The 14376-nt window shown below is 38.3% G+C and overlaps 1 protein-coding gene across 1 annotated transcript in view; it reads left to right on the forward strand.

The window, feature by feature from the left end:
* The window catches only part of LOC125829239 (vacuolar sorting protein 18-like), a 67582-nt gene that overhangs the window by 8107 nt on the left and 45099 nt on the right, over positions 1-14376 (forward strand). The window contains exons 7-13 of the mRNA XM_049508488.1: positions 4021-4122; positions 4291-4435; positions 5837-5980; positions 6072-6191; positions 6367-6423; positions 6990-7049; positions 8056-8163. Coding sequence (XP_049364445.1) covers positions 4021-4122; positions 4291-4435; positions 5837-5980; positions 6072-6191; positions 6367-6423; positions 6990-7049; positions 8056-8163 — 736 coding nt within the window. The remainder of the gene's footprint in view (positions 1-4020; positions 4123-4290; positions 4436-5836; positions 5981-6071; positions 6192-6366; positions 6424-6989; positions 7050-8055; positions 8164-14376) is intronic.

Consider the following 14376-nt stretch of genomic DNA (forward strand, 5'->3'; position numbering starts at 1 on the left):
CTACTGTCAGATTTTCCAACTCGGTGAATGGTTCGAACCATAAGACTGAATTACCTGGGATACTTGTACCCATAGAAATCACGGAGCTGCCCATTAATAGTAATAGAATTCCCAAAGGGTGTTCTTCCTTCCAAACCTTGATTTAGACAAGGGAATCCCTGTCACGACCCAAATCCCCTTGGTTGTGATGGCACCCGACTATCCCATGCCGGGTGAACCACGGTATTCATCGATCCAAATTAAATAAGCGGAAGTAAATCACTTAGGCCTAACAGTCCCCGATAAAGCTGCTAGTACCAGGTGAACTCATATTGGCCAAGGTGGAAGAGAAGAAAATGGTAGAGAGATTCGGCATGGTGCTCACTGAACCTCCGTAATATCTAACAAGTCGAGTCTTATGTCGGTCATATAGAACACCAACACATAGAAAAAGGGATACTTGATAATGACTCTTTTCTAGTTCTCTTTCCCTCAGCCATCAATACCTGTGCTAGTTGCTGCAAATAAGTCCGATCAGCCCTGGAATATGTTAGTTAGAAGGAATTGCAATGGGTAGGAACTCGAAAGAGTCCTCCAATTACTCCAGCGCGGGAAATTAATGATTGAAAGTTAGGTATAAAATCATGCTACTCCCTGATAACTTCTCCTCTTTATGTGCCACTTTTGTTGACCACAAAAATATGAATTCAACTATTATCATATAAAAGTCGTTTCAAGTCCTTTTTTAATCCTTGTGTAAGTAGTAAGGTGCATAGAGAAAAAAGGTAGCTCAGTGCAATAAGCTCCCGCTATTCATGGGGTCCCGGGAAGGGTCGGACCACAAGGGTGTATTGTATGCAACCTTACCATGCATTTCTGCAAGAGGTTTCCACAGCTCAAACCCATGACCTTCTGGTCACATGACAACAACTTTAGCCGTCACCCAAAGGCTCCCTTTCAAAGTAGTAAGGTGTATGACTAACAAAAAATTCATCAAACAACACAACTGTATATATAGATGCAAGTATGCTTTACATCTCTTGCGAGATCTATGTCTGTTATGTTATTTACATCTATATGCATCTAAACACACATCTTTGGAGGTACTAGTACTTGTAACTGTATTTTTGTTTGACAAGGTTAGTAATTTGTTGAAATGTGTGAGAAAACTTTGCATACATGACATATACCCTTGTATAGAATCTTACGGAAAGACTTGGTTCTCCACAAACAACACTAAGGGTGTGTTTGGTACGAAGGAAAATGTTTTTCAATTTTCTCATGTTTGGTTGACTTAAATACTCTAGAAAGTGTTTTCCAAATCAACTTATTTTCCTCAAATTTAAGGAAAATGACTTCCCTTTAAAAAGTAAGGAAAACATTTTCCAAAATCATTTTGAACTTCACACCTCAACTTTCCATCTTAACTTAAATCTCGGGTATCGATTCTTAATACTAATTCGAGATATTATCAATTCAAGACCTGACTCTCAACCTCAATCCGGGACCCAACCCTCAAGTTTTGAATTTAGTCGGGGTTAGATCTCGAGTTAGAATTAGAGGTCGAATTTAGGGTTAAGTGTCAGGTTTGGGTCCCTAATCAATTGTTGGTATGGGATTTCGAGTTGGGTGTTAGAGTAGGGTTTTGAGTTGAGAGTTGATGTTGGGTATCGTGTTATGTGTCAAAGTAGGGTTTTGGGTTAGGAATCGAGGTTAGTCTCTGTCAGGTGTCGAGTTTGAGTCCTGAATCGATAGTCGAGGTCGGATGTCAGGAACTGGGTCGAGAGTCGGGGTCAGGTCTCGGGTTGGAGTTGGGTTATGATTTGGAAGTTGATACCTCAGTCGGGAGTTAGGGTCGGGGTTGGGTTCGGATTCCAATTCAAAGTAGACCAAGTCGAACGTTAGGATCAAGAGTTGGGGTGGGCTCTTAGGTTAGGTGTCGGGGTCAGCTCTCAAGTCGAGTGTCGATGTCGGGGTCGAACCTCGAGGTTGGGTCTCGGGTTGGGAGTTGTGGTTAGGGTCAGGTCGAGTGTCGGGGTCGGTGTTAGGTCTTAGATTAGGGTAGAGGTTGTGTCTTAGGTCGGGGTTGGGTCTAGGGTTGGGTGTCGGGCTTAGGTCTCGAGGTTAGGGTTGGGTCTCTGGGTCAGGGTCTAGATTTAGGGTCAAGTGTCGAGGTTGAGTCTCGGGGTCGTGTTCGGATCTCGAATCTTTGGTTGCGGTCGGATCTTAGGTTGGGTATCAGAGTCAGGGTTGGGTCTCGTGTTGGGGTCGGGGTCGGATTCTATGTCAAAGTTGGATCTTGAGGACAAGAGTCGGGGTTGGGTCTTGAGTCAAGTTTAAGTTTGGAATTTGGGATCATATTCTAGTTCGAATGTCGGGTCTCTAGCGGGGTTAGGTCTTGGAATTGGGTCTTGATTCAATTCATGGTCAGGGTTGTGTTCCAGTTCAAATGTCGGGTTCCGTGTGGGGAGTAGGGGTCAGGTGCTGGATCGATTATCGGGGTTAATTTTCAGGTTAGAAACTATTTTCCTAAAAAAGTACTTTGTACTCTCTAGCAAAAAATAAAAGATGTTTTCTGAAAAAATATTTTTTATCACCAATCATACACTAGAAAATATTTTCCGCTCACCAACCAAACAAGAGAAATAAGTAAGAAACCAACTTATTTTTCAAGAAAATATTTTCTATGAAAACATTTTCCTTCATACCAAACACACCCTAAGTCATCAGTATTAACCGAAATGTCAAAGATGCTTTATAATGTGCATAAACAAAATCAAACAGAAATATTTCTTCAATATGGTCAAATGAATTTTCCGTCCCTTGAAAAACCCTCCTATTTGTGTCTCTATATTTTCCACATGATTGCTTGAGGAACAATTTGTCACTCTTACCTTTATCCAATTTTCCTTCTAAATTTGCATCCCAGTACTTGTAAGTTATTAACTCAAACTTAAAATCAAACGTCATTTTTGATGCGTAAAATTTGATTGATCAGACATATGTCAAGAGCTTGGTTCTTTATTGTGGCATGTGCACTGACAGACAAATACACCCTCCTGTGTTCCACCTACCCTTACTCCAGTTCACAGCAAGTGATGTTCCTTTTTCATCATTTTATATAGCTGTCACAACTTTCATCGTCTGTGAAGACACTTTTGAGCTTGCACCATAATAGACTAACTATCATTTTATATAAATTGTTAATTTTTTTTGAGAACTTGTAATTGTATTCCTCAGCACTATGGGTTATGCTGGCAACCTCCAAAAAGATATCAACAGTGAAATGGTAAAAACTAAACAGCAGAAAAAAAACTAATTACCGAAATCCTAAAAACTCTACCAACTGGACAACATCCTCTATGTTCTTTACACCAGATAATGGAGATTGGCAGTACAGTTACCCTTAATTTTCTGTAGAGAGCTAAGTCTATCCTCAAAGCACCTTCCATTCCTTTCTTTCCATACTGTCCACCAAATACATGCAGGATTGCTCCCCACCATCTCTTTTGTGACTTGCTACCACCTCTCCTAGTCCAACAACTAAGGAGGTCTCCAGTGTGTTCTGGCATAGTCCACTTGATACCACAGAGACTTAAAAAGACTGACCATGAGTGGCCGGTCACCTTGCAGTGCATAAATAAGTGGCTATTTGTCTTTGCATACTCATTATAAAGAAAACATTGCGATGCTATCTGGATTCCTCTCTTCTGAAGGGCTTCATGTGTTAGGCAAGCTTTTCTGACTACCAGCCAAGTGAAGCATTTGATTTTAGTAGGGACCAGACAATCCCACCCCTTTGACCATGGACCTATACTGCCTCCAGATTGCCCCAAGATTTCTATCTTATACAATCTGTTCACAGTGAACACCCCATCAGTAGTATGTCTCCATCTAATAGTATCTGGATCTGGAGAGGGGCCTCTGAACTTGTTGATTTTCTTCAACAGACTAACTTGTTAATTTCCAAGTACATACAAAACATACTGTGTTTGTTAATTTGCAAATGATGTTAGGAGTTATTGGGTTCTCTTCTTTCAGTGAACTGCATTTCTTTATCCAGCAAAAGAGGGCTGTACACTTCGCATGGCTTTCTGGAGCAGGTATCTACCATGGTGACCTAAAATTTGGAGCACTACATAGGTAGATTTACCACCTGTTGTTTATTTCTTTATACTTCTTTGGTTTGTTTCAATCCCAATTTTTTTCATCTCTGGCCTTAATGCTCAAATTTTATTTGAACTTCAGAGTTCTATACATAATTATTTTTTTGTTGATAATTTTCTACAATTGTTGAAAACCTCACTGTAGTTCGCCAAATGGGGATGAAAACTTTGTGGAAAACAAAGCTCTTCTGGACTACTCTAAATTCTCTGAAGGAGTTGAAGGTGTCAAACCTAGCTCTCTGGCTATGTCCGAGTTTCATTTCCTACTTCTCATTGGTAACACGGTTAAGGTGTGTTAGTGCTACTTCCATGACTTTGTTTCTGTGTCTACTTTTAACCTTTTAATAGATCAATTAGTTGTAGCAGTTTCTAAAGTTGGAATTATTATTCATGCATGCCTATGTCTATATGCAATATATGGCTTGGGGTTTTGCTATGCTCAATCCAAAGACTGGAATTGTATGAAATTTTTTGTTTGGTTGTATATCGTATAATTACATACCAAAAAAATGAACATGTAAGTTTGATGGTATGGAAGCAATAATTATGAGGCATACATACATTCTTCCATATTTGAGTTATTATGACTTGGGAAATTCTTTAGTGTGTCTACCAAATACCAATCGTATATGTGTTAGCCATAATGTTCTAACGTAAATTTTAGCTGCTTTTTCACTAAGCTTCATGATTTCATGATATTAAACAAATATTGGTTTGTTGCACATGAAGAAACTAGGATGTAATTTCCTTTTTCTTTCAACAGAAAAGGGCAGCTGATGCAAATTCTTAGCTTTAAACATGATTATGTGGAAGTCTTAGACCTAATAAGGCTAGTGATGATATACTTAAATTTCTCATCTGCACACCTCTATTTTGTCGGTGTTGATATTGATGACTAAGTTTGCTTTAACTTTTAGGTTCATGTAATGTACACCACTTAGTATTTTCGATACCAGTGATTGTATTCTAAAAGATAAAATAGGGTAAATCAATCCTAAGTTGACATGAAAAACTCCATTTACTTTTTTTTTTTTTTTTTTGATGAAGTAAGATAATATCATGGATAAGGGCATCAGGAAGATTCCAAAATTACAAAAGACAAAAAGTCTGTTAGGTCCAAAACAGAAGACCAAAAACAATATTAGCCCCAATGTATGAATGCCTATGCTAGAACCAGGGAACTATCAAAGTCCAAAAAATTGTCAACACTATTAACAGGGATAAGAAAAATTCCAACTGAATGAACTAACTAGACATATAGCCTTCAGTGAGTGTGCTGGAGTTGACATTCCATCAAAACAGAAAAACTCCATTTGTCATAGTATCTTCTTTCGTCTGCCATTATCCACTTAATTTTATATATCTTAGGAAAAATACATTTCATGGTTAATTAGTTCTGCAAGACCACTGAGTGTGTGTTTTTCTGTTGGGTAGAAGTTAGTCTATAACAATATTGCTTTGCAGCATTAATCTAAGCTGTTGCAATATTAATCTTGTTCTACATTGTTAAATATGTGGATGCTAGAGGTTCTCCCTTTACCACATGACAGATCACAGAAGACAGTTAGAAGAACAATTTAGGACAAGGGCAACCTGAACGCCCAATTATTGAGCAAATCACTTGATTCTGAATAATGGACATTTCACCTTTGAATACCTTGTATAGTTATGCTATAGTTGACGTTTTGTAGGTGGTGAACAGGATAAGTGAACAAGTAGTAGAAGAACTTTATTTTGATCAGACACCTGATGCAGTTTCAAGAGGTATTATTGGCATATGTAGTGATGCCTCAGCTGGGTTGTTTTATGCATATGACCAAAATTCTATTTTCCAGGTGCAGTAATAGTCATTGTCCTAAATCTTATGTGACGTGGTAGTACCATTATATTTCTGCTTCAGTTTCTGAATCGACAATCTGAATTTAGGTGTCTGTAAATGATGAAGGTCGTGATATGTGGAAAGTGTACTTGGACTTAAAAGAATATGCTGCAGCTTTGGCTAGTTGTCGTGATGCCCTGCAGAGAGACCAAGTTTATCTGGTTCAGGTAGTGGCTGATTTGAACTTGTTCTTTTCTGCTGGGAAATATGATGCTTTTTTTTTTTGAATATTTCGCCTCATTTATAACTGTCCCCTAATCATAAACAGAAGAAACTCTTATTGTTTGTGAGGAGGCTGAATATCTTCTTTTGGTTTTTCATCATAGACCTCATGTTATGCAGGCTGAAGCTGCTTTTGTTGCCAAGGAGTTCCTCAGAGCTGCATCATTCTATGCAAAAGTATTTAATTTACTTATTTATTTTTTACTTCCATTTTGTGGTTTCCATTTCTTTGTACCTTCGTAAACTTGATCTGTGTCAACCAGCCACATGCCCTTAAAAAAATCCAATTCTTGTTCGCTAAGTTCAAATTTCATCGCGACCAGCAAAAGGGAAATTTCTACAAACTTTTGTAGCAATCAGTGTCTATGTCTACTCAATTCTACAAAGACCACTAGAATTTAGTTTCCTGATAAATGAAAATACTTTCATCTATCATACCCCAAGGGAAACCCCTGATAAATCTTCTTTGCAAGGTCAGCTTCAGATAATCCCTTACATTTTCAGTAGTATCAAATTGATTACCGTCTTGAATATTTCCTGTAAAAACTACGTCTCTGCATTAAAATTCTGTCCCTTGGGCCTAGATATTGCTTGAGGATGAATTGATATACAAGGTGTAAGTGCAACTCGTCATTCATGTCCCTTTTGTTTTCTTTTATGTTTGACATAGGAGGCTTACTAAGTAATCCATATTTATTCCTGGAACTGGAGACCTTTCTAATGCAAGGAAATGGATATTGCAGATTAACTATGTATTATCTTTTGAAGAAATCTCGTTGAAGTTCATTAGCATAGGCGAACAGGTATGACCTTTTCAATTCTAGGACACTGATTTATGGTTAAGCAAGAAAAGTTTTTTATTTCACTTATTGAAAATAGCTAAAAGGTCAAATTCATCTAAGTTCAATCCATCTTGCTCTTTTGAGGCAAGATCTGTAGTAGTATCTACACTCATATCTAAAAAGGAATATTACTTTTCCCGTTCCATTTTTAAGAGACAGGGTTTAGTAGTCTGTAAAAAACTAAGAAGCTTGTTAGAACTTAAATATTTCATATTTGGAGTCCGTTGCAGGCGATTCATTATAGGTTATTGTATTTAGTCTTGAGTTACTTGTATGAAATTACTGCATATGAAACCCAGATATATCATACTGAGGTTTTATATTACTAAACATCATTGGAAAATATGTTTATTTGGTAGATCCTGACTGCAAATTTTGATAATTTAGTATCTCTTCATATTGACAAAACAAATGTTCTTGAATTCCAATTTTCTTTACAGTTTAGAATCTGTTTCCATTTTTAGTACTTAGGCTTCACCAGGACTTGAGGGATGCTGCTGCTTTTGTTTGTTGTTGTAGGATAGATATTCCAGTGTTGTTTTTAGAACTTTATTGTACTGCTGTGCAGTGCCATCTCATTGCTGGTTATTATTGAAGTTCTTTTATTTCTTTAAAAAATTCTAATGTTTCAGAACCACGGAAGTTTAATTTCTTGTGATTGTCTTCTTGCTTAGTAGTCCTATCATTTTCATAATATGAAGCAATTATTCTTCAGGAAGATAATGAACCTATCTTTGCATAGATATCCCATCCCTTTTACAACAGATCTCTAGTGTTATCTTGCTGCATTTGCACATGTTATAATGAGAGGTATTCCTTGGTCTGCTGTTGAAAGTTAATTTTGTTAGTTTTCTAATTTTTGACATCTGGAAACTTTGAATAGAAAAACAGCCACAAATAACAGAATTAGTAGAAAAAAGAACTAGTTGAAAATTTCTTCCTGGATATAACACCTCTTTGCTTGCAGGATGCATTGAGAACATTTCTCCTGCGGAAGCTTGATAATCTTTCAAAGGATGAAAAATGTCAAATAACAATGATTTCAACATGGGCAACTGAATTATATCTTGATAAGGTTCATCTCTTTTTGAACTGAGCTTGGTTGATTAAAAGTTTGGTTGCTTTTCTTTTCCTTGGTTTCATAAACTGTAAATTTGTTCTGATGCCAGCATTGAAAATATCTCTGTTTCCAGTTCCTATTATGTATAGGTCAAACTTGGATTATCCGACTTACAACATGTCTTTGTCACCTGTACTAGTGTCTAGCACAGTGATTGGAAAAAGTACTAAGCAATATTCTATAGGATAGGGGATGGTTAAAAAACCAATCTTATTAATTGGGAATTTTGACATTCCTAGTAAGGGAGGTGTAGTGGTTAGGAACTTGAGGGTATTTAGTAGAGCCATACTAAGAACATGGCTTTGGAAATTATTTGTGAAGGATCATGGGTTGTGGTCATTATCTAAAAGATAGAGCTCAAATTGGGGATAGAGAACCAATCAAATTATGCAACCATATGGAGATATATGAAGGAGTATGACGAAAGGAAATGGTGTTGGAATCCGCTCCTGGAAGCAGAAATGGTCCTATGTGGTCTTCTCTTCCCCAAACCCCATGTATACTGGAAGTTTAGCATACAGTGCTGTTCTTTTTTTGCCTTAGTAGGACCCACCACATTCAAGTTCTGGATCTGCCCTTGGCCCTTGCTAATCCACTTGCTAGCTTCCGACTCATTTTAATAAGTTGTCACCTTTTTTGATGAAGTAAAGGATTTCATTAAAGAGCATCAGGGTGATGCTAAAAGCAAAAGTGTGCAAAGAAAGAGAGTTAGTTCCCTTACCTGAGTACTAAGTTAGGATCAAAGAGCTAACAAAATCCAAAAAACTGTCAGCACTATTAGCAGGAGACAAAAAGTTCCAACTGAACAGATTGACTAGGCATCTAGCTTTTAGAGTATGGCTTGGAGTTGAGATCTCATCAAAGCATCTGTGATTTCGTTCATTCCAGACGCACCAAAAAATTACTGCTAGAGTCAGTCTCTAGATCTTCTTGATGGTTTTATCAACTTTCCAAAAAATCCAACTAGAGTAGGCTTCCTTGATGTTCTGGGGAAAGACCCAGTGTAGACTAAACATAGTGAGGAAGCAGTTCCAGATGTCTGCTACAAAAGAGAAAGCCTACTATAGTTGGATTGTCACTTTAACCTGTCTTTTAGATCGAATAGAGTACAACTAGTTATTGGAGTTAAAGTTCTAGGTATAATGATTAAGAATGGGAAAGTAACAGGGGTGATGATGGATCACCATTGACAAACTCAAAAGAGAATAAAGGGTTGTTTGGTAGGATGCATTAGAAAAAAAAAAATGCATGCACTAACTTTGTATATTATTAATATATTTTTTGATACACTTTTTCAACCTATGTATAACCAATGCAAGCATAAGTTATACACTTTATTTGGTATTATGCTATGCATAACTAATACATGACAAATTATGGTATTAGCTATGCAAGGGGTTTTAATGCATGCATTAGCATGGTTAAAGACATATTTGCCCCTCAAAACCTTTTCCACATCCTTTCCACTATATTTTATGGAGGGTGTTTTTGTGAACAAACAATTTTTTAGAAATTATGTAATACATTTTTTAAATACATCAAACCAAACAATGCATAAGAAATAATCTCAGCACAACTAATGCCCATAAGTAATACCAACATTACTAATGCACCCTATTCAACACTTTTCTTATATACCCCGCCAAACGACCCCAAAGTGTTTTACATGGCTAACACATGGGATTTGAAGCTTTTAATCTATTTGAATGCTTTGGTTATGATTGCCAATATGTTGAGTTTTGTGTTAGTGTGTTAGAACTTAGAAATGGAATGTAAAAGTTACAAAGTGTTATTTTGCCAAGTTGGATATCATCCCACTCTTGAAAAATAGCAGATGTATTGTATTTGACACTTGTAATTTGGTGCATCTTGTATTCATTAGTTCATTAAATCATTTCTATATTTCTTTTCTTCTCTTATTTTCTCACATGATGTCAGGGCCTCTGCAATCTTAGTAGAGACGAAATGAAGTAGATTTCGCCTGTTGGCTGCCCGTTCGACAGATGTATTTCTCTTTTCACCCTTCTTATATCTCTTGGATCTTTAATCCAAGGAAATAGAGAGATCGATGATGATGTCACACATCGTATTGGTGCGGGTGGATGAAATGGAAGCTTGCATCCAGAGTCTTGTATGATAAAAAGGTACCACCAGAACTCAAAGGTAAGTTCTACAGTGTGGTGGTTGGACTGACTTTGTTGTATGGGCAGAGTGTTGGCTAGTCAAGAACTCTCATGTTCAGAACATGCAAGTTGCAGAAATGACGATACTAAGATTGATGCGTAGGCATACTCGGAAAGATAAAATTAGGAATGAATATACCCGGGACTAGGTGGGAGTGACCTCCGTGGTGGACAAGAAGAGGGAGGTGGGGTTGAGATGGTTTGGCATGTGAAGAGAATGTGCGCAGATGTCCTAGTGAGGAGGTGTGAGAGGTTGGATATGGTGGGTACGAGGAGAGGTAGAGGTAGGGTGAAGAAGTAGTGAGGAGAGGTAATTAGACAGGACATGACACGACTACATTATACTAAGGACATGGCCTTAGATAGGAGGCATTGAAAGTCGCAAATTAGGGTAAAAAGTTAGCAGGTAGTTGATTATTGTCTCGCTTTTCAGTGGGATTAGGCTTGGTGGTGGTCTGGAGCATCGTATATGTCGTAGTATTGGCCTTATTCATGTAATTTCTTGTTTTTTTATCTGTTACTGTATGATGTTGTTATTGTTCTTTTTCTGTATGCTTTGTATTGCTTTCCTTATTTGTTGGCATGTTTTTTTAAAAAAAAACTGGTAATGTTGTATTCTTCAGCAGTATGCCAGCAACCTTCAAAAGCTGAGTCTTAGAACTAATATAGAGAGCCTAACAAATCTACTATTTGAATTGCATCATTTACAAGATCTTATTTACACCAAAAGTAAAGGATACTAATACAATTCCATTTGATAAGTGAATCTATCCTCAAAACATCTCCCATGTCCCTCTCTCTCCCCCATATTGTCCATTATATGCAAGCTGAGATTATTCTCCACCATTTCTTTTGGCTTTTGCTTCCCCCTCTTCTGATCCAGCAGCTCAGAAGGTCTGCAGTATGTTCAGTCATTGACCAATGAATATGTGAAAAACTGAAGAAAATGGACCATAGCTGAGAAGTGATTTTGCAGTGTAAGAGGAGGTGGTTGTTTGTCTCCTCTGCTTCCCCACACAGCAAGCATCTAGATGCTGAGTGCATCCCCTTACTCATTAGCCTCTCTATGAGTCAGACATGATTTCCTTGTCACCAGCCAGGAGAAGCATTTGGTTTTTATTGGGGATCTGATTTTTCCAAACCTGTCTCCATTGCCCTGTCTTACAACCTGGCTATTCCGGTATCTCCTTGTTGTAGAACTTGTTTCCAGAGAATTTGCCATCAGTGTCATGTTTCCAGATGATAGTATCAGGGATTGCATTATATACCTATGAAGCTGCTAACGTCTTGAAGCATTCTTGCTACCATTTCTACCTTTCTGAAGCAGATTTTCCAACCTTGAGGGGACCAATTGTCAGCCACAGTTGTTTCAGCATTGCTGCATAGAGAGAACAGAGCTGGATAGGTGCTCATCAATGTCTCCTGTCCATTCCAGACATCCCTCCAAAAGGGAACTTTGTTGCCATTGCCAATTTTGTAACAAGAATTGTTTGAGAAAGTGGGCCAAAGGGCTGCAATAGACCTCCATACTGAGACACCATAAGTAGTGGTCACTAAATTGGTACCCTGATGACTGTCTTGGCCATATTTGAACTGAATCACTTTCTTCCAAAGTGCCTGTTCTTCATCAACACATCTCCATTGCCCTTTCATCATTAGATACTTATAAGTGCAAGGTTCCTGATTCCAAGACCCCCAGAGTCTTTGCTTAGTTGGACAATCTCCCATTTGACCAGATGATGGAAACCATTGCCTTCCTTGTTGCCCTGCCACTAGAAATTTCTTTTTAATTTGTCCAACCTTTCTTCCACTTTAGAAGGATTCGGGAATAGAGACATTACATAGATATGCAATGAATCTAGAACAGGATTTGTCGAAGTCAATCTCCTTCTGAGTGATAAGTTTAGTGATTTCCATTTTGATAGCTTCTTCTCTGTTTTTCTGCCATCTCATCCCATATTTTCAGTTTCTTGTGCTTATTTCTCAAGGGCATGCCCAAATATATTGTTGGTAGACGGTCTATCATGCATCCCAGAATGCTGGCCAATCCTTCCATATGAGCCACCTCATTGATAGGGAATAAGCTGCTCTTATTCCAATTTACACTTATCCCAGAGGTTGCCTCAAAAGTTAAGAGGATCATCCTGATATAGCATATTTGATCAAATTCAGCATCACAGAAGATGACAGTGTCATCAACATAAAAGTAAGTGGAAAGTTTTTATGTCTTCACCCAACCTGCTGCCTATGTTGAAGCCATTCAGCCACCTCTTTCTGAACTGCAATCTTCATTATGCTGTTGAAACCTTTTCTGGCAATAATGGAAAGGAAAGGTGAAAGTGGGTCACCCTGTCTGAGACTTGTTTCAGAAAGAAAAAAATCCACAAGTTCTCCATTCACCAGTATTGAGAACCTGACAGTTTTTATGCAAAAACAAATCCATTTCAATCATTTCACTCCATAACCCATCTTCTTGAGAATGCGCAGTAGGAAAGTCCCAGTTGACATGATCAAATGCCTTTTCTATGTCAAGTTTGTAATAACTTCTGGATCATTGCCTTTAAGTCTGGAATCCACACATTCACAGGCTATAAGAGCAACATCTATGATCTGTCTTCCTTTGATGGTTGTTAACCAGTTTGCTTACTGCCTTTTTCCGTCTTTCTGCTAGCATCTTTGCAATGATCTTGTGAACTCCAAAAGGACTGCATATACTTTCCAAGTTTGAGTTTTATGAAAAGGAAAATGCTCTCATGCACTTTTCCCAAAAACCCTCTCTCTCCTACTTCCTAGGAGAGAGATCCCTCTTTCCGGTAGGTCACCTGAGAACTAACTTTCTCCTTCCTCTATATCCGGTGATCTCTTCCGATCACTGGAACACCTTCTCGCTTCTTCTTTCTATTTCTTTTCTCTTTCTCTTTCTTGCCCTTCTCTTTCAAACTCAGCCAAGCATTCGATGGATGACATCATTTATTTCGTGGTGGGATTCAAATCATACGATATCGCAAGAACCTCAGGTACAATAGGAGATTGGTATTACTGGACAGAAAGAAACAGGAAGTCCATGACGAGAACAACATTCAATGGCAAGGATATGGAATGGATTTCTTGGACCTTGTGAGAAGCTTCCAAATCAAAGGGTAACTCAGTTAGAAGATGGAAGAAAAAAGATGCCTTTTCAGAAATCTACCGCTCTAGGAATTTTAACAAGTTTGGCAGATATATAAGCTTGATAAACATCAGAGGTAGAAGAAGGGCAGTCATGATTATATCGGAGTTAACTCTTAACTCAGGCTGGACAGGAATTGCAGAGAAAGTTGGGAGATTCATTAGTAGTCACAAACGTGGGGGGAACTTAGAGAAGCATAGACTGGTTGACAACAACATTCCGTATGCGAATATGCTAAGAAGCATTAAATGGGGGAATGAGGGGAGGAAAAACACACAAACAGTGAACTCGGTTAAAAGGGGGGGACAAAATTTGCATTTATGAGGACATAAATTCCCAGAGTGATGTATTAAAGAAGAGTTTGGTGGGCATTTATGGTTAGTAAAGGTAAGACTCCAAATCTTACAGAGGTCAGGAAATGGGCTAATAATCTCTAGAAGCAGATTCATGGTCTGAATATTTACGAAATGGGGGAGGGAATTTTCCTATTCGAATTTGCATCCAAAACCACTGCAGAACAAGTGGTAGAAGGTGACTGGTGTGGAAGAATTTTCCGGTCAAAATGCAGTGGTGGAGTCAGACAATAGGTACATCGGCGGATTATGGCCGACCCAAATCTACTTGGGTTAGAGTGGTAGGTCTGCCGTTGTATCTCTGGGCACAAAAAACATTCAAAGCCATCAGTGATTTTTGTGGAGGCGGGGTCGAAACGGAAGAGGAGACTCACCTCCGAAACCACCTCAAATGGGCGAGAATCAAAACTAATGGTGATGGCTCTTGCGTGCCGAAGGAAGTGACGATTGACGACAGCTCTTT

Source organism: Solanum verrucosum, unplaced genomic scaffold, assembly GCF_900185275.1.
Source record: "Solanum verrucosum unplaced genomic scaffold, falcon-dt-bn FXZP01000028.1, whole genome shotgun sequence".
NCBI lineage: Eukaryota > Viridiplantae > Streptophyta > Magnoliopsida > Solanales > Solanaceae > Solanum > Solanum verrucosum.